Raw genomic sequence first — 21,703 nt, 5'->3', positions numbered from 1 at the left:
GAGTGTGACCTGTGACACAGAGTAAAACAAGTCTCTTGGGTCTAGCAAGTTTATCCAAACCCAGTAATAGTTTAAGCAACTTTATTAATGATCACATTGAACATCTTGTTTAAAGTCTTTGCTGGCAATTAGCTAGACGAAAGAAAGGGACAGGGAGTGGATGCACATATAAACCCATTTTCTGTAAAATAAATATATAAATGACCTCAACTACAGAGAAGAGATTATCTGTTGCGGCTCATGTATGCAATCTGTCTCCTGTGAGTCAAGAAACCGGTGTTTAGCTTGGAGTCCAACTCCAAATTCTTCACCATAAACACTGGGCAAGCACTCATCAAGCTTCCTGAAGGGACAAACCTCACTAATCCACACACTCTATAGCTCATTCAAAGCAGCAAACACGGAGCTGGAGGGAGCAAGGGGAAACACTGATTGATTATTTTGGAGTGGCTCTGGATAAAAATGCTTAAGCGAGTCAGGTGCCTACCACCCACTGATTTTCTCTGCACTTAGCAGATGTCTACATCATGTGTGAAATTTGGGGTTTGGCAAGTATTTTTGTAAATTTTGTATGCATGAAGTAATGAAGAAGGTGAACTACGACTAAACAAGTTATCAAAATAAAGACTCAAGTTACATTTTACCATAAATGTCTTTATTTTTGTTATTGGAGTTGTGTACTTTTTCATAAAAGGTATCGATCTAGCAAAACACTTGAACATGAGTCAAAGTCATTGAAGCTAGCAGGATTACTCGCGTGGTGAGAATTAAGCACAAATGTGAATGACAGAGATTAGGTGCTACTGCATACAGTCAATTCACTTGCGATAGGTTTCCCAAGAATTCTAGTAGTCTAAAATAGGCAAGACCACACTGTGTTTTCATGGTAAGTTGGCACATTTGGACCATAGCACTTTTGACACGCTTTGCCTGGGGTCATGGTGAACACCACGGGCTTCAGAGGAGCTGGATTCTCATTGTGTGAGATCTGCCCCTCTTCGGAAATACAGCTGTGAAAACTAGACCCGTGCTTTTCTGCAATGAACAGGGTAGCAAATTCTCAGATCTTAGCTTTACAGTAACAGCTTCTAGGAGGAAGGTAGCAATTGAATCAATATGGTTTTGATACTCTTAGAGAAAATTCATTTAAGAAAATCGTAAGGCATTATCCTACAGTAGATCTGGTCATCACTGACCAGATCTAATCTCAGTTTAGGTCTTAATGCAGTCAGTAGGATTTATTATAATGGATTAATATTTGTATAAAAGGCATACACAAGTCAAGTACAAGTATTGCTAAATTAATTCCTCATACAAAGTATACGAATAATGCACTGTAAACAACTGCTTCTCATAGGTGCTTCAGTTTCCAGGCTTTAATAGTTGCTTGTCATCTTTGGTTAATGCAAGATTTTTTTCTGTCCTCAGGAGACCCACTACAACAGCTGAACTTTTACAAACTGAGTCCTTGCTCGATTACCTGATTCCATATACTTTGAAGAACAGATGTTTTGTTCAACCAGATCAACGTGTAAACCAAAACAAAGTGAACTGTATTTTTTATGTTGCTAACATGCAAACATGTGCATGTGTACATATATATACACACGTGTACATATATATATATCCATGTATGTGAACACGCCCACCCTCACTCTGCCCCAGGGAACACCTAGGCCAAGAGACGCATTTAGCATCTGCCATAAGGCCATTCAACAGGAATGCATGCCAACATCTGCGGGCTGTTTAAACACACACAGACACACACAACTATGGATTTCTAAAGTGAGCACAAGAATTGTTTCGATCATGACTGAATATGGCCCTGTAGAAAGAAGGAAAGTCCCATGACCCTCCAATAAACAGAATCAGTTGCACGGGTACAGTCCCTTCACTTTGAACGTATCTGGTTCGTCCCCATGCTGCTGCAACTGTGGTCTCAACATTTCTGCCTCAAGCATCAGTATCTGTTTCATTACGCGGCAGTGTAATCTGAAAATCCACTGGCTAGTCTCAAAAGCTAAACCAGTTTCTGATGCAAAGAAGGTCACTTAAATCCACCCTCTGTCTGCAGGTTTGAAAACTAGTCCAAAATATCCAGAAACTGAATTGTATTACAAATTGCTCTAAATATTAGTGAAAGATTCACGGGGGATTTAGAGAGAGGTGGAAGGTGTTTATATAATTGTGTAAGAAAAGTAAGGAATTAATCAGTCCTTCTGCATCACAGAGAACATTCTCCAGTACCATTCTCACTAGTACCACATTAAAACTGTTAACAAATCATCTAAGTTAGATACCCAATGAATCATCTAAATTCATCTGTTTGCAAGGGCAGGACTTCCCCTGACTACATTTTGTACTGTTTTGTTTATTTATAAATGTCTCTATGAACTCCACAGGGAGACTATTTCACAGGTTCACGGCTAGAAAGCTTTTCCTGATTATGCTTGGCTCTGTTCCTCTTACATTATTTGCATTTCTAGCTATCACCTGTAACTTCTGTTATCACAACTGGTAGGATGCTTTTTTCTAGTTTTTTGCTATCTGTAAAGGAGAGGGATGAACAAACGTGAGGAACAGTGTACTTGTCAGCAATGTGCTATAGCAAGGATCTGGTTCTCAACAGTAACATTTCATGCCATTTGGTGCCATTTCATGGGTGCAACCATAGCAGAGTAATAGCCATTTTCTCACGGTGGACTTACCTAATTTGTGGCTTGGCAGAAAATTTCATGCTTCAGTCCTTAGAGCAAAGAACTGAAATTTAGGCATGCATCAAAACTGGTTTAATTCTTTAAAGTTGCTGAGCAAGCACTGTTCTTGTGGACTTCATTAGGAGAGCTAGGCCACCTATAAGTAGTTATATACAGATTCTGCAATCCATTTTAAGCTTTCAATACTGGCACTTTTGACCAGCATCCTTTACCTTCTCTACAGTCAATCGAAAAATGAAACACTTGGCCATGTTCCAGACAAGAGCTCCATACATATTCCCTCGCTGAACAGCCACAGTTACCTTATGGTATTTTTAATACCCTGTGGAGTCCTGGCAGCACCCTAAACCCCTTTGGAGACTTGGAGAAACTGCACAGCTCATCTACACATCTCCCTTGTACTCATTCTGAACTCAGCCTGACCTGTGACTGACCACCAACCCCATCTGACCTGGAGGAGACAACGTTAGGGTTGTCCTGGGGCCTTGGGCTGTTCTGGCTGTCATGCACCAGGGTTACATGGATGGATGAGACACATGGAAAGGGCCAGGTCTTTCACAGTATACCAGGATCCATTGCCAGGATCCATCCACAGGGGGATTTTTATCCATACAGAGTAGTTTGGTATTTCTTTCTAAAGCAGGCCAGCTGGGCTGCCCCAAACCCATCCCTGACAGTTCTCCAGCAGGTGAGTGAGGTGGTAGTAACTCAGGTACACTTGTAGCCAGTGAATCTAGTACCAGTGTTGTCTAGAGTGCTAGCAGACGATAAATATTCCACCCTTTGCCAAGCCCTGCAGAGTCCTGAAGACACAGGATGAAGGTACATCACCACTGAATCAATAAAACTATACTTTGGACCAGCCAGTCTCTCTTTAACTTCCTCTAAAACATTTCAATAGAAAACAAGCCATAATCTATAATAAACAGAAAAAAATAGGACAGACTCTCTCACACAAAATTACACGTTCACAAAATAATTACATCATTTTCTTGTTAATCACTGGATCCGTGTTTATAATTTGGTCAGATCATCCTGCAACCAGTCTGTAATCATGGCAGCCATCTCCTTGCTGGCATCTAGCACAAAGGCATGGCGGAGCCCTTTCTCACAAAGTCGAATGTCCCCGTCAGGAAAATCCATTTTGATCTCATCGTAGTAGTGCTGTGGACACCAGCTGTCTCCAGTTCCATAGTAAAAAATCAGCTAGAAATCAAAGCATATCAAATCCTTAATTTGAAAAGTTACCGATGAAGCAACCAATATCCAAACAAAGAGCACTGAATTATTTGGAAATAAGTGATGCTTCATGACCCAAGATATACTGTGAAGAACAGCAAATTGGTAGTTCTTGGTTGTTTCCAAGTCTGCAATTATGATGAAGCCAATTAAATGCTCTGTGACTCAGTTTCCTAATCTGTAAAACTGTGGAACACAATATAGGCTTAACTCTGACAAGAGAGATCTGATGATGAAAGTCTGGCTATCTTAAGAAATTTGCTATTGTGGATCAAAACATCTAGTTGTCCATGGAGTCCACTCCTAACCAGGCAAGCTGCTGTGTTTTCCCTAGCTATTAGCTGTTTTCTATGTTAGCTTTCTAGCTATTTAATCAAATAGCAAAATTACCAGTAAATTTGATGCTATGTCCCAGCTGAAGGGGCTAACCATTATGGCTTTCTTCTGGATACAAACAAAGAGAAAGTAGGAGGTTACTCCACATTTGTGAGCAGCTCAGTCTTACTGTCATCTGTTAGGTGTGATCTTAAAACACCTGCCCTGTTGGGGCCTTAGGTGGAGGAGCACCTATTTTTCTTAACCTTGGTGTTAGATGTAAACTAGAGGTGATTCACTCAGCTATATTAGAATAACAGCAATTATGGTCATTCTCAGAAGCAAACCTTCTTTTGCTTGGAGAATTTTATAATCATAGAATCTTAGAATCACAGAATCATAGAATAGTTTGGGTTGACCTCTAAAGGTCATCTAGTCCAACCCCCCTGCCGTAGGCAGAGACATCTTCAACTAGATCAGGTTGCTCAGAGCCCCGTCCAACCTGACCTGGAATGTTTCCAGGGATGGGGCATCCACCACCTCTCTGGGCAACCTGTGCCACTGTTTTACCACCCTCAGCGTAAAAAAATTCTTCCTTATGTCTAGCCTGAAACTACCCTCTTTTAGTTTAAAACCATTACCCCTCGTCCTATCGCAACAGGCCCTACTAAAAAGTCTGTCCCCATCTTTCTTGTAAGCCCCCTTTAAGTACTGTAAGGCCGCAATAAGGTATCCCTGGAGCCTTCTCTTCTCCAGGCTGAACAACCCAGGCTGAACAATGCCAACTCTCCATCTTATCTTTGTGAAGTGCTGCCTGTGTAGAGCATAGGCACGTCCTGGAGATCAATGAGCAATTTTCTTTTGGGTTGTAATGTGGAACTAAAATTCTACCAAAGTCCATTTTCTTTTGATCTTGCCCTAATAACCTTGTTCAATGATATACATAAAGCAGGTGCTACAGGGCCCACCTAAACACAAAAGTCATAAATTCCAGGCAAATATCATATTCAATGAAGTGTCTTTTCTCTCTGTTAGAAACACTGAATGCCACTCTTTCTCAAGTCATCATTTCCCCCCATTTTCACCTCAACTTTGCAAGTTATAGCTATGTTTTTCAATTTCTAGAAAGTATTTGAAGGGCGAGTCGTTGTCTGGGAGAGAGCAAAAACCTACGGATTTAAAACTATACAGGAACAAGATTAATGATGAGGACTCTTTATACTAAAATGTTTGAATGCAGGTACCAGAAGGATGTTGATTGCTCAACATATCACACACACAGCTTGGCCCAAGTCCATTACTCTCTTTTGTTTCATATTTCATTTCTGTACTTCAGTGAATAATTGAGCAATGCTAACATAAATTAGGGGACAAGAAGTTTTCCTTTCATCACAAAAATCTTCAGTTCCATCATTTTTGTAGCCGTGTGGAATATAAATAAATGCACCCACTGGGGCAGAGGTGGGCTAAGAGCCCAGACTGCATTTCACAGAATGTTACAAGTTTTTGTCTAACTTGCTTTTCTCTTGTTGAAGCGTACCCAAATCTTGGACATTGCTGACTATTGGCTGTATCCAAAATATAATATCTCAGTTGCACAGACACCAACCCGAGTTATACTTCTACGTATATGTAAAACATAGAACATAAACCATCCCATGTTAACAAACTCACTAATTGCTGGAAACAAGGTATGTCGTTTGCTTTAGCAGAAAATTTCTTTTGATCTTGCCTTCGATTCATAGATCACAGGATGTCACACTAGCAAAAATTCTTTAAAAAAGCCAACGTAAAATGGCCAGCTGCATTCAGACCTTTTGAAAGCCAAACATCTGACCGAATTATGTTTAACCCTGCGCTCTGTTACCAACAGATACAAAAATAAAGATTATGAAACTGAGAAAAAAAGAAATGGAGCAACTCCAGTTTAATGGAATAGTTCTTGAAATTATTAGGTATTTTGATAGGCTAGTCATAGACTCTCATCACATGATCATTTAGAAAAAGATGAAAAGTCATTTACACTTACAAAGGTGGATAAAATACTTGGCTTAGTCTGCATGAACTGCGAAATGGGCTGTTCTCCAGGTAGGGTTGTAAACTTGAGAACTCACAGATTTGGAAATGCCTAAACAAAGATTTATGTGCATTCTTAGCTTGCCTCTGGTATATTTGCATTATGGTTTAATCTTTCATTGCATGATCCAAAGGATCCTTGACTCATTCAACCCACTGACAGGATGACGTTCAGCTGATGAGCTGCTATTTGATAGTATTTTTCGTTTTAAATTCTGTGTGTGGTCTGAGGATTTATTCACTACATATTTCATGGTTTACAGACAGGATTTATTTTCTTATGTGCATTCCTCTGGCACACACCACTACTGGATTGGCATGCTCACATTTATTAATTTAGTTTTGCAACACCTTAGTGGCCATTTTTATCTCCACTTTGCAGATGGGGAGCACAGAAATTAATGTCAAACTACATGCATTAATTTGAAAGTATGTAGTGTAGTCTGAAACACCTAGAGCTGGTTTTCCAGTGTGCGTAGCATTACACAGTATTGACTATGCTCAAAGGATAGCACTCCTGGACTTCATTTGCGGGTGCAAATTCATTTGCACTCTCTATCTGCCTGTAAAACAGATTTCAACATCTTAAATGAGATACTCAGAAAAGTGAGGACAAACTGTGAACATCTATGAAAAATATTAATGACTTCACCAACAGCCCATTCTTGGATGTGAAATTTAGGTGCCTTTACCATGAAGCTATCCATTTTTACTTCATATAGTTCCCCGTTTCTTTCAACAGGCATTTTACCGCTTCTGCCACAAATGAGGTAGGAGTTCTGCATCCTGCTGTCTCCTTCATTACATAGCTCTTTTGGTTAATGAAAGAGGAAAAAGGAAAAGTGATGTTTTAATGAATGACCACCTCTTAATGCATACATAAAAGTTGTCTGAATGAAGTTCGGTGCTCTCTAACTTTGAAATGCTTGGTAATGCAATATCAACTGGTTTTAGCAGAGCTTGTGTATACAGACTGCTAGACTTCAAGGAGGTAAACCAAAAATGAAGTATTTTACATGTGGCACCTACATGTATTGGCAACAGTGTTAGCACCTCTAGATCTGCTGCTTTAGGCCTCTGTCCCTTAAGGTAATGGCGTAATTGAAAGAAGTAGCACTGTCAGCTTCTGGCCAGAGGAACATGGGGCACCTTCCTGCTGGGTGTTACACTGGGGGTGTCCAGCACAGAAATTAGTGATTTAGTTTGCATCTATTGTGTGTTTTTGAAGTAAATGTCATGTTTGTCCAGATTTACCATGCTTTGGTTCACATCGTGGAGTAGTCTCGGAATGTATGAACTCCTTTCAACCGAAACTAAGGCAAAGATGCTCTTCAGGATCACACTTAGTGAGCTCCAGTCACTAATGGACATTCAGTCCATGGGACCAGACAACTGTTGGCTAAAGTAATAACCCTCTGAGATGCCTACATTGGGAATATCAGGTCCTCACCACTTACTATTTATCCCTACAAATTCTCTTCTATTGTGCTGCTCCTGTTTTTAAAGCAAACATAGCCAAAGGTACCTGCTGAGAACAGGAACGGTAAGATTTTGGAAATTTAGGTTCCATTCCAAGCAGAAAAGGGCAGAATATTTTCCAGCTACTGGCCTTGCTGTTCAGTTGTTTGTCCAGTCTTTCCAAGTATAACTTCTTCTGTCTTGTCCCTTTCTGGTCTCGGGACTGCTCTACCCCCCTTTGGCTCATTGTTTCAGCTCTATTCTCCTTACCTAGTCATTTCCAATTTCCGCTACTTCTGCTTCTTATTCTAGTCCCATGTTCTTGCCCTGCCAAGTCCAAATTTTAGTTTTCTGGTTTCTCCATCCCATTCTGAGTCTCAATTCCAGCCCTAGTTGCTTTTTCCCCCAGCAATTCTCCACTTTTTTATCAGTCTAGAACCTCTATTCTCAGCCCTACTCCTCAAATATCTCTCAAGTTGTTCCTAGTGTCAGGGTTGGGTTCAGCTCAGCATAAAACCATCTAAATACAGGTAACTGTATTGTGGTGTTTACATGGGTACCAGGCATCCAAATTCCCACCACATAGTCAGGAAAGATATACTCAGTAAAGCCATCAGTGCTTAGAAAGCTATTCAGCTGAAACAGCAGGTGTCTACTGTAAGGTGGGTGAAGCTGCACTTCAGGTTCCACTAAGAACTCAGTTGCCTAAGTGTAGGTACCTACTGCCATTTGAGATGCTCTAGATATCTGAGGCATCTGCATGAGACTGGCAGGTATGACAGATTTTATAGGAGACCCACAATTTTCTGGCAAAACAGCTGGAGGCCAGATGGGGATATTCCACAGTGCCCAAAATTAAACCAGATGTCCATGTTTAAGGGCCAGATTCCACCTTAACTTCTTCAATAGATTTCTATTGATTCTAATGGATCATCTGCACCTCTAATGCCTACTGCACCTGTAGATTCCTACAAGTAAACTCATAAAGCATGATTCAGGTGCCCATACATAAATATCTGGTAGTGTTAGGTTAATGGTTGGACTCGATGATTTCAAGGGTCTTCTCCAACCTAAATGATTCTATGACCTCATGCAACTTAAGATTGATATGCTAGCATATCCTGTTTGGTCTCCACTGCTGCTACAGGCAGCTTGTGTGTCTCATATGCCAGTCTTGCTTGGGTAGCTCAAATTTACCACTTCATAGCACCAGAAGCCTACCTTTGGCCAAACAAATGGAGCCTTTGGTTCTTTCTGCCTCCTTCTCCTCCTCTCTGTTTACCCCTCACTCACTAGTTCCCTCTATACTAGCTCAGCATGTTCTCCTCTGCATTGGAATGAATAGCTTCCTTCTCCAAGCCAAGAATTTTTACTATGAGAAAACAACGCATTTTCCCCTGAGCCTTATTTGTAGATGTTGTAGAACCCTTTGGACTGAAATAAAAAATAAACAGTCAAGGTAGGATAGACACTTGTGTCGTATATGCAATTAAAGTTTGGGTACATTATAGCCAACTAACAGAACAGTTTTATAACAGGAAGACTTGGGGAACTTTATTTGATGCTGCAGTTATTTTGTCTGCTTATTTCGTGTGCAGATGTTGGTGTGTGCATTCTGTGTGTCTATGTGCATATGCTTGCAAATCTAAAACTTTAACATACATGTTTCTTAATTGGAAACCACCAACAGAATTCAGAATTGTTTTCAAAATGCTCCCCTATTAATGGATTATGCAATAAAATCTAAAAGCAGGATTGCAATTAAGGTGTAAATTTTCAGTGATCCGGATGGTGGTGCAGGGCCTAAGAAACCTGACAGATACTTGACTGTCATTTGTGGCGTTGAGGGTCTCCCTTTGAATGACAAAACGTCTGTGCTCTTTGCCTATGCCACACACGGCCACAAAATATACAGATTAGGATGTTACCTATTTTCCTAATATATTAAGACAGATTAATTTTAGACATTTTTAAACAAAAGTTTCCAGAATCCAAATGTTCTCATCTTCATTTTAACATCAGGAGCTTTGCTATTGCAGCACGCAGGCAGGCATAATTAACGAACCATGTGTAACCAGAGGCACATGGGATCTTCATTAACGGTAGGAAACATTGGCACGCACTGTATGATTTGCATGGATCTGTAAAGTACGTATTTTCCTGTGGACTGTGCATGGCTGTAAGGACATCCTGAGTCAGCACAACCACTGTACCAGCAATGGAAAACTGCTGCCAACCTAAGCATTCAAAAATGGTGTCAGGCCCCCAAAATAATGAGACTAGCTTAAAAATAAACAGATTTACAAAACAATAAATAGAAGGTTCCTTCTGTTTTTCTTCTGGGCTTAAACTTTTCAATATTTGCATTTTTTAACTTTTATGCCATGAGGGTGAGAGGATTATTTTTTATTCTTCTGCAATATTGAATGCTGAGATGTCCAGGTATTCCTGACTCAGAAGGGAAGTGGCTACCACTGGACATGACAAAGACTTTATATGATTCCTGATGCAGTACCCTGCTTGTTACGAGTGACTGAAACATGTCCTCTTTCAGGATCTGATGATGAGTGCAGAGTAAAGGGGATGTGGGTTATCTTTGCCGACCATTTCAATACCATGTTTGAAACAGTTACGCAATTTCTAAGTTTCAAATAGTTTTAAAATAACAGCAATGTTCTCGTAAGCTGTTTTACCATTAAAGTGCTCAGAAGTATTTTCAGCCTTAGCTTCTGTAAAATAAAACACAAGTCAGAACAGGGCTCTGTCAGCCTAGTACCCTGTAATATGGTATGTGTACTCAGACACTGCACAATGATGGCAGCTGCTAAGTAAACATCAGAAGAATCTGAGATTCATATCAACAGGATGTTTACATTTTAAAGAGTTTCTAAGAAAATAATAAAGATTTCCTGCAGTTGATTCCATTGGCACTTGTTTTAGTATGTATGACAGTTCACAGAAGTATAAATTACAGAGATATTTCTTTTATGCTTCTTTTGTGGCTGTCATAGGTCAACACTGAAAAACAAATCCAAAAAGTTAAAAAATATTCATTGAGTTTCCTCTATCTCTCTGGAATTTGGTACGTTATAACAACTTTAGGATCTTATTACATCGGCAGGCACCACTCAGCTGATGGCAAAGAGCAAAGGACTGATCTCTGTGAATATAAACTAGCGGCACATGTGCAATGGCAAGCAAGACTGTACCAGTGTCCTTGCTGAAACCCTTGTCTCTGATACATTAACTTTTTATCTGTATTACTCCCACATGCATTCACTGGATGAGACAGTAGCTTCTCTCTGGGTGACATCTCTCAACACCAGCGAATAGTTTTCATGTGCTCTCGGATGAAAACTAGTTTAAAAGACATTAGCCCAGAATTAATTTTAGTTTCAATCAAGGTTTAGAGAAAATGACTTAGCTTCTCTGGAATTATGAAAGCGTCTCCACTCATCCTGCCAAAAGAATAGTATAAATGACATGGGAACAGGCTGGTTTGGGGGACGCTTTTTTTTTGGACTTGCTTCAGTTGTGCTTTGGCTTTACTGATCAGTTTCTGGGAAGAATTCAAAGAGCTGGCGTTGCCCTAGGAAGCCCTAAATGCTTTGGGATCTGGTTCTCCGAGACACCATCTCTCTCCCCTCATGATCCTGCCGTTGTTGAGATCAGCCAATTTGATGGTAAGGTCTTTGAAACTTGCTTCTCAGCTTGTTTTACCAGAACTGGGATTTCTCAATTTTCCAAGGGCAGTGTGAAGCCAACCTTTTTCTGCTGGACCGTTTTGAGAAGAGGCAGTTGACAATCTGGGGTACACAATGCTATTTTTAAATACTAACCTGTAGGGGTTGTAGTAAAGGTGTAATGGGTAGTTCAAGTATTTGTGGTGATTTTATTTAACATAAGGAACGTGGCCAGTTTTGTTAAACCAACATAAATAATAAACAAAATTAGCTTCACTATCTGGAAAAGGAGTGGAGAAACATTCTACTTTCGGAGAAATTAGGAAGCAAACCCTGAGACGCAGCCAGACGTAGTGGCTACTTTGCACGTGATTTAAGATGCGTTACTCCTCTCCTTGGTGTCAGGTACGGGCAGGGTGCAGGCTCCCTGTTTTCATGCCTTTGTCAGCGTTAATGGGAAATTTGATAAATCGAAGAAGGGGAAAGGACTTCTTTTCAAATTTGCTGCAGTTTGTTAGCAATGCTACTTACTGGCTGCTCTGCATGTAGACCCAAGAGATCAAGCGAGGCCACTTCTATTTCCACTTTCTCACAGATAATGAAGGGTCAAACTCAATGCAAAGTAAAAATGTGCTTTTAAAAAGGATGCACAGGATTTATCAACAAACCAGGGTGATTATCTTATTTATACTATCTATGTTACTTTTAAAGACTTAAAAGCATTTCGAGGGTATATATTTAGATGTGTCAGGAACATCAATATTTCCGAAGTCAAGTCTGTATAAATACCAAAATAAAAACAAACAGACCTGAAACCACTATTTAAGCAACACTATTACTGGGCCAGATTCTTTCAACCATATTTACTGCAAACAGTATTTCCCTCTGAATATCAGCCTGACACTGTCTACATTCAGTGGGACTTCATCTAAGGTGAATCAGTCAGATCTCTCTTGCAACAGCAGGATCAGCATCTGGCCGTAAATGGCAATTTTGTTCACTGCCGTGCAATGAGCTCTGTGGCAGAGGGAGGGAAGGTAAGCGATTAAGGGGTAGTAAGGGTTGGATGGTAACTTCTTAAGTATTCTTCAGAAGGCTGGGGAAATATTGCTGTCTTTGCTCATTGTGTGTAGCCCACACCTTATACCCATCCCAAAAATCCTGGAAATTCATGTCATCACTTTTTATTAGAATACCACACAGCATGAACGATGGTAACAGGAGCTCAGTTCTAGAAAAAGTGAAATATCACACATAAGTATATTGTGGTCCATTGAACTTTTTGAATGCTCACTGGGATCCTTTTCCACTGAGGAGAGAAACTGCTGATCCCTGATTAGGCATTCTGGGTGCTTCAAAGAGAAGGTTGTTTTTGTGGTTAAATGACACAGGCACCAAAATCCCCAAGCACATGTGCAACTTCCCTAACTTCAACTCTGCACCTCCAGGGAGCGCAGGCCAAAAAGGATGTGAGACCAGCCAAAAAAGAGGTGTTCTTGGCTTGAGAGAGCACTTTGCACCTATTCAGAAAGAGTGTTTGGAAGGTTTTTCACAAATGTAGGCAAGTAACTCACTCAGGCTGTGGGCAGGCAAAGTATTTGTAGTATTCTTTTAACCACTTATCTTCAGATCATGCCCCTCTCACTGGGAATAATTACTAAACCCCTGTGGATGTCTACAGAGACTCAAAGGAAAAACCCTGGGCAACATCAGAACAGCTGCTTCAGGGGTCAAAATAGTTCTTGGTTGCTCAGTTCCAAAAATTTTCTCTAGCAAAGACAATTTTTCAAAAGAAAAACCTAGCACTTTTCTGTGGAAAGGAAATGCTTAATTTTTGCAGTTTTTACTCTAAATCTCTGCATATCACTCTTTAGTTGATCCTCTTGGAGAACACATTTTCTATGGTATTATTGGTATGATATAAACTTGTATTGCTTTAAATTCTAAATGAACCATTGAAATAAGCAGGAAGTGGTAAACATATACTTCATTCATTTAATTTTTTTCAAAACTGAATTTCTTCCCCACCTAACCATCTATATATGGGTGGTTATAAGCCACGCACAATACAGACTTCCTCAATCTGAGTGAAAATAGGTTCATGTGTCCATAAACTTCCAGTTTATACTTTTTCCCATTTGATTAAAAATGATTCTCCTCAGACAACAGATTTTTTTTCATCTTTGTATCTCTACTTCAGATGTTTCCTGTCTTTTTCCTTACACAATCAATGTATGTGCTACACCAGACCACTGGCAAAACTAAACTCAAGGAGCGTATAAACCTTTTTTGGTTTAACATGCTAACCAAATGAATCATGATTTTCAGTTGCTGGAGGAGATGATTTATGGTCTTAAGAAATTATGAACCACTACAGAAAGTTCACTGCCAAACTGATTCAAGACTTCCTGAAGTCTGTGGGAGCTCTTCTATTGATTTAGATGGGCTTTGGACCAGATCCTACACTTAAAAATAGGACTACTGTGTATTACACATGGAGTAATGAACAAAATATATCTCAATAAATATGAAATCTGAGGGGTGATTTTTTTTTAAACAAAATTTCCTCTGTAAGCACCCTAGTTTTACCCTTTAATGCAATATCTTCTTGATTACAACAGGTTTATAAGCTTACTTGACAGAAAATGAGTCAATAAGGCTAAGTCTTAAAATAAAGGAATGAATGTGGCATGATGCAGACTTAAAAAGTTAAGTGCTGTAGAGAGCCTCTATTTGGAAATATCATTGTCCATCACAGGCATGCTAGTGAATGCCCAAAATAACCATTTTCCCTTTCTTTTTTAAATTTTTATTCTATTTGTAAAAGCTTCGTGATGCTCAAAGCTGATCCATCTTTTAAGAATACGGAATTACACCCACTTCCTTTTGTGCAAGAGCTACAATAAACTTCCTCTAGTGCAGTAGTATCTTTGCCTCCAGTTTCTGTTAGGAAAGGGAGTTGGTGTTATTACAGTGAAAGAATGCAGCTCAGCTGGCTTAGACACAATCAGCTAATGATAATTAAATATCAAAGCTGAGCAAATCTTATATCAGTATCCCCTACCTTATTCGTTTGGATTGTGTGATTTATCACAACTCTCTGTGTCACTGCAATAAGAAGCCTACATTCGTGTACTGCTTGATCCAGACGAATAGCTTTAGAGCCAATATTTTAAATGCTCTATCAATATTACTTTGTTAGAAGACAGGTCTCCATCCTCCTCATACAGTTCCACTGCTATTTAATGTGCACAACTTCTGTCTTTAGAAGATTATACGTGAAATACCTCACTTAATTATCCAAACAATATTCCATCTCCGATTCTTTCAACATAAATCTGAGCAATTACCATTGTTAGACTAAGAATCTGGGGTCTGGAGATAAAATTTCTCCTGGTCCCTAACTAGTAATAATTATAGTTAAACCTGGGCATGGAAAGATTGGAATAATTTAGTGTCTCTTCTTCTTTCTTCTTCAGATCACAGAATGCAAATAAGATCCAGAAATAACTTTTCTATTCCACAGCAGCTGGCAAAGTCAGGTGTTAAGATTGGCTTTTAGCATATGATCACAGTGACTACTAAACAGAATAAATTTTTGAAGTGACAGCTTGCCAGTTCTATAGCAACTTGGACTATAGTTCCTGTTTTTATAAACTTCCAACCTTTATAAGTTAAGCCCATTTTTATTGTCAATACACTTCAAATTTAACATAATGCCAACTCAAAAATTTTTCCTTAATTCTTACATTCCCAGAAATTACTAGAAGATGAAAAAAGAGAAGCATTTAGCTTCATTTTTAGGCCTGCTTTTTCTTCAGTTTGCCAACTGCTTATAAGCTCGCTTCAGCTTTTTGTTTTCCTGAGTATGTTTGCCACTTTAGAAGTATGAGGACATAGAAGAATCAATAAAAGAAAGCTAACACAGGTTTAAAAAAGCTCCTGCCTGCCAAGGCCATTCTTAGATTGACAGAGTCAACAAAAGCACAGATGACGCAGACTAGGACACCTGCAAACTCTTACTGTTGGCTGGGCCTTCATTCAGCACAAGAAATAAGTATTTTTGTAATGATGTGTAGCATCTGAGTAGACCACCTGAAATCACTGGAGCTGCAGCTGATTGTCACTGCTATAGTCCTCATCCAACGAGGCTTTTATGTTTAACTTCAAGCACGTGTGCTTGTGATTAAAATTTCCAAAAGCACCGGAAGTCCTGATCCTGCAAACTCTTCACTTTTGTACCCTGACTAACACGGTAACCTGCAGTCTTACCCTCAGTTTCAGGGCACTAACAGGCCTTACCAGCCTCGCCTGGGACCCCGACCCACACTCCCTGCCCATGGGTCCAGGGCCTCCATCTCTGTCCTTCACCTTTAGTCTCCACCTCTCAAGCTACATTGTAGGAGTATCTGTCTCCAGACCTGTCCCTGTCCCTGTGTCCTAGATTGACATCGGACCTACACTGTACATAGCTTGTTGCCTGGATGGATCCTACCTTGCGGCTTGCCTTCCATCATGTCTTTGGCCATGCCTCCTGGATGGACTTTGGACCCACGTTATAGCTGTGTCTCTAGTCCTGCCTCTGGCCCTGTCTCCTTTCGCTCCTGACTGGATTCTCTGGAGGGATGCTGGACCTGGTTCATTGCTTTGCCTTGTCTGGGACGGTCAATGGATCCTGTTACCTTGCTGCGCTCGGGTGCTGTGGGACTGGACCCTGCTTGGTGAGGGCACTGCCTGTGCTGGGGTCACCCTCGGCTCACGGCTCTCTTTCCCTCAGGGAACAGGCAGACCCTGCACCTCTCTGACACTCTGAGAGGTGATTCAGTCAGTAAAATCAATCATTTTCTTTGAATTCATTGGGTTTTGGATCAACCCATGGAAAGTTTTAAGACAATGAGAATATTTGCAGTCTGGAAGATCAGCCCTTCAGTTTCTTCACTGAGATTCCCCCCAAAGTGCAGGAGAACTTTGAATGCTCTGCAGTAAAAATGTGAAAAACCAGGCATGCCTAGTGCAGTGCAGTGTTCCTTGTTCACGTATGCTATTTCAACTCTTTTAAAGAAACTAGAACTGAAACATCTGAACATACCTTTCAAAGTGCAGAGAAGGCAAATGGGATAAGTAAAAAATAAATCTATTTTCAGCCAAAAAAAGACTGATTTACGAAGTGAACTTTGTACCATATCTATTTACAAGGCACAAAGTAATCTTACAGAGATCTAGGACCTCTGTCCTAGAAAATTCCATTCTCCAAGGAAAATCTCTGCAGTGCAAAATGCTGGAATCATTCTTCCAGCAAAAAGACAGGGATGATACAAAAAATGGAGGGAAGGAAGGGGACACAGTAGAATAATATGTTATACTGATTATCTACTCACACAGAGGTTACACCAATAGTAGTTTATTAAATGTGACAGTTTTCTGGCTCATAAGCCATCTGGAATTGTCAGACCATGGCCACACTATTAAATTCTCTCAGCCTCCAAATCGGGGTGACCACATCAAAACTCCAATTAGGAACAGTTTCTGGCCTGTGCCAACCCCTGAACTGTGCCTGGGAATTGACTGGGAGAATGCTATCGGTCCAGACCAAAACTGTACCAGGATCTCTTTCAACAATAAATCCGTACAGACAAGAAAGTTCAGTGCAGGAGAAAGGTCTCCGAAACTACTTCATTTACTTGTATAGGCGTAGCTCCAGTCTCCGAGGAATGCATTTTCTGTATCTTTCTCTTACACTACAGTTGAAAAGCTGAAACTGTGGAGCCATAATAATTTGATGCCATGGAAAAATCAAGCCTACAGAATCCCATGATATTAACTGACACCACAGAACACAGATGGTACATATTCTGCTTGACCTGTCCAGCAGCAAAGTCAGAGGATTTGGTCAATCAGCCTGCACTCATGTCCTGGCTGGCCATCTGCCTGTCTGATCAGAACCCAGGTAACTACTGGCCTCACTGGGAATCACATCTCAGGCTTAGCCAGAACATAGACTGTTTCTCCTCCACCAAGGAAAACATACCAGATAGGATACTACGTCTGATAGTGGTGAATGCTACATCTACAAAGGTGTGGATCAATGATACTTCAATGATCAGTGACCCCTTTAATGGCTTCTCCAAAGTCAATGGAATGACACTAACATAAAAGCAGAATCAAGCCTGCTAAAATTCTGGTTTTGCACAAATATAACTGGATGTAACATTTCCTCATGCATGCAGGCTTCCCATGAAAACTCTGAGGATTAAATAGTTACCTTCTTTAAATTTTGCTTTATGGTTGTACTGTCTCTCTCCACAACCTTCATCATTTCTTGGCTTGCCATATACAAGATGTTGGCTGGAGAAAAAGAAACATTCAATAATGTAATTACACAGCAAATGTTTTAAAAAATATAATACAGGCTCAACTGCAAAAAGGTAAGGCACCTAGAGCAGTCAAAATCTTGACAATCCCACTGAAAAGAATCCCACTGACAGAAATGGCAGAATTTATCTCAACTAACTGAATCATCAAAAAGGCATATAGACTAAATTAAGTCACTCCCCATTAATTAGTTCCATAATTAATGGAAAGGGAAAGACACCTTTGGAACATAACTCTATCCATCTATCTTACAGACTTCCGAATCAGCCCATGGTGATGACTCTCTCTCCACTGACTAGTGAAAGAACTTTGATGATTACCTTTCACTACATACTTTTAGAAAGGTAGAGGTAAGCATGATAAATCACCCATGAAGCGTTTGCAAGAGGTGGCTTTTAAATACAAAGCATTCATTAAAAGGCATTATTAATCAACAGACTATTAAATTACTGACATTTCAATATGCAAGCCACTCAAATATTCAAAATAATAAATAATAACAATAATGGCAAGTAGCAATGTCAAGTAGCATTGAAAACTGCAGTCCTGCATAATATTGGTGGTACTTACCCAGATAGGACTAGACACCAAATGTCTAAGCCTTACCTTTCTGGAATGTAAAGTATTAAAAACGGCTCAGTGCAATTTATTGTGACTTGGTCTGCAAGATACTGTCTCAGACACATAAATGATTGAGTCTAATGTTTGGACACCTACCTAATTAAAAGTAGTCTAATTTTACAAGGTGTTGAGTTCTGGAAGGTCCCATGTATGTTAGACAGCAGTGGGAACTAAGCACTTCTGAAAAGTGGGTCAGTTTGCCTGGATGCCTTAATACTTATAAATTTAAACATTTTGACGCGGAAGGATCACACTGTGTCCACCTAGCCTTGTTTCTGTTACAACAGAACCTACAGAAGCTCGGCAAGAAATTTCAGCGCACAGTCCAAAACCTGGCTTTGAACAAGCACATACCTGTTAGATTGAGCTTTGCTGCTAGAATAAACCTCATCTATTCAACTGCAGAATCAAGAGTTGCTACATGACCATCAATGTTGCATTGTGTCTGCAGATAGTGAGAGGTCCTCCAAAGGGTATTCAGACTTACCGTTTTAACAGGGACTATCCATTTCTAACATCAGTGCTGTACTGAAGAAATGTGCACATATCACTATCCAAAGAATTAGTACTTCTTTTACCCTTTTTTTCTGCTCAGTCAGCTTACTGTGCTAATAAGATGGCCAAGCCTCTCCTGTTCTCACAATCGGAAGCCTCTGTGCTTGTTGGATGACAGAGACATTCATAACCTATATGTGGGAATGAAGGGCAATATTCTTCTCCTTTCTCACCAGTTTGCAAAACCAATGGAAGACCCTGAATGGCTAAATTACCTTAAAGCATTTCAATTTCCAGGCCCTAGAATGACTGAAAGTATTCTGAAATACTAAATCCTCTCTTGAAAAACAGGAGAAAATGGAAAGACTCTGACAATTTTTAAAATTTGAACCAATGAAGTTTTGTGCACAAATAGTTAATGACAGTGTTGGATCTGATACTGCTCTGAGACAGAAGCAATACATTCTCACAATGTGTGATAGGGGAGGAAATGGCAATCACATAGGTCTTTGGTGGTGACCAAAACATGGAGTTGGCTGAATTCCAACAGTGCTCTAAGGAAACAGAACGCCACCAGAGAGATGAGTGATGGCTCCAGAGATCAAATGTTGAAAGACAAAGCCAGCGCTCTCAAGTGAAAAAAAAAACAAACCCTAGAAAGTAGTATCTACTTCTGAGCCAGCAAAAGAAGATGCAATTCAGTTATATGCACGCAGAGCTCTGTCTTTTTCAATTAAATGTTGAACACAACTAGTGCAAGATCTTCCTTTCCTAGACAAGACAAAAGGGTTGCAGACGTGACATCATATAGACAATCAAGCAAATTTGCTGGTCCCATCCTATTCTATTGGGCAAAGGGGCCTTCGTGCACTTTTGTGTCTAGCAACCTGGTAATCTAATCCTGTGGTGCAGGTGGACAAAGTCTGTCCATCTACAGCATTGTTAAGTTCATGCCCTGACATTGGTCTTCTTTTTCTCAATTCAGCTCCAAACACTGATGCATTATATACCTTTCTTTTTAGAAGGATACGCATCTTAGAATGCACCTTCAAAAATCATCTAGGAAAACCTAGAGAGAGGTATGAAAGATAATGAGGAATTCCATAGGTATTTCATTAATTTCAGATTGATTCCTGTTTCTAATGTGACAAATGTGACTAATGCTTAAAACTCCTACCTATAAATGAAGCTGTCTGTCAGAAGCACTGCTCTGTGTCAGAAGGAAAGGCAGAACAGGGAGAGCAGCCCTTGCTACCCTAGGTGCTGGTCCTTCAGATGACGGATGTGGCTTACTATGGATTTACAAGATTTCACAAAGCACTAAGTGCAAGAGCCTGGATTTGGCAGGGTATCTGTGGCAATAGCACTTGTACCCAACCCATTATACGAGGGTTTTAGCATGCCAGGCCTTTTATTTTCCAGTCCAGAATAAGGTTCTTGTTAGTAGGACATGGTGGATAGCCTACCTGCAGTCAGAACTTTTGCCATTACCTTGCAGCATCAGCAGTGGATGGTAGGCAGGGATGAAAATACTGGTGGCCATCAGTGCAGAACCTGACATATACCAGTTCATTCAACCTTACTGGGATTCTGCAGGCAGCTCTCCACTTTCAGTTCAGTCATATAGCAAAAGTGGGAACAGTTAATACTCCCCTGCTCCTCTTCTCCTATCTTACTGGTTTCTTTGTCCTACCTCTTGTTCTTAGTGGGTTCTGCTCATATTTCTGAGTTGCTCGTGTGTTTTTTTGCAGTAAAAAATAAGAAATGAAGTGGAATTCACACACTTAGTAAACTTAGATTAGACATAAAGATCCTAAAAGTAAAACTGTAAGACAGCAAAGGCAATAAGGACAGTACTTTAAAAGGAACCGTCTCTGAAGGCTCGTGTACTGTGCAAGAAAGGGAACCAGGAAGGCAGGATTAAGCTAAACCGGATGAATGGCAAGGTTCAAGAGTCTATTTCAACCAAACAGAAATCCTTCAAATTTTGGAAACATGATCCTAGGGAAGCCAATAAACAGGAACTTAAACTTCAGCAGGCGTTAAGTAAGAGGAAATTGCAAAGAGCAAAAGTAGGTTTCCAAGAACAAACATTAAAAGATTTAAAAATAAACAATAAAATATTCCTTAGGTATATCAGAAAGAAGAGGCCTACAGCAGAATTTGCACAGGCTAAGGGAGTAGCTAAAGAAGATAATTACACTGTTTGGAAGCTAAATTATTTTCCTTTTGTTGCATGCACCTTTCTTGTTCAAAACATTCAGGAGGTTTTTGCTCTTTATAATCTCTTTCTGGCAATAACAATGATTTCTCTTTGGGTAATGAGGTATCAAGAAGTAGCAACAGTGGAGAACACAGAATGTATCAGGGCTAGAAGGTACACGTAACAGTTTTGAAGAACCTTAAATATAGAATCACTGAGCTTATAAAAATCCTGCTACGTAAGAATCACCCTGTCCAGTGGTTTGGGGAGTTAAAAATACTGTCTAATCGCTACTGATTTTACAAAGGAAAATAGCATTTTACTGATCTATAATTTCTTGAACATTTCAATAAACACAACCAGATGACAAAAATTATTTGTCTTCTAAATGCTCTCTGTCACATTTCACACAATAAACTTTGGTTGAAACTAAACAGCTGTAAAATGCAAGGTTAAGAAATAGTCTGGAAGCAAAGAAAAAAGATTAGGATTAGATTAGATTAGCTGGTTTTCTTCACAGCAAG

The 21,703-nt window shown here is 39.9% G+C and overlaps 1 protein-coding gene across 2 annotated transcripts in view; it reads right to left on the bottom strand.

The window, feature by feature from the left end:
- Positions 1 to 633: 633 nt before the first annotated feature.
- Positions 634 to 21,703, bottom strand: part of LDAH (lipid droplet associated hydrolase) — a 139,788-nt gene continuing 118,718 nt past the window's right edge. For both annotated transcript variants that reach the window (XM_076332705.1, XM_076332704.1), the window contains 2 exons: positions 17,751 to 17,833; positions 634 to 3,923 (listed from right to left, as the gene is read on the bottom strand). In XM_076332705.1, coding sequence (XP_076188820.1) covers positions 3,732 to 3,923; positions 17,751 to 17,833 — 275 coding nt within the window. In that variant the 3' untranslated portion in view covers positions 634 to 3,731. The remainder of the gene's footprint in view (positions 3,924 to 17,750; positions 17,834 to 21,703) is intronic.

This window comes from Aptenodytes patagonicus, chromosome 3, assembly GCF_965638725.1.
Source record: "Aptenodytes patagonicus chromosome 3, bAptPat1.pri.cur, whole genome shotgun sequence".
Taxonomy (NCBI): Eukaryota; Metazoa; Chordata; class Aves; order Sphenisciformes; family Spheniscidae; genus Aptenodytes; species Aptenodytes patagonicus.
This window is presented reverse-complemented; position numbering and strand designations above follow the sequence as displayed.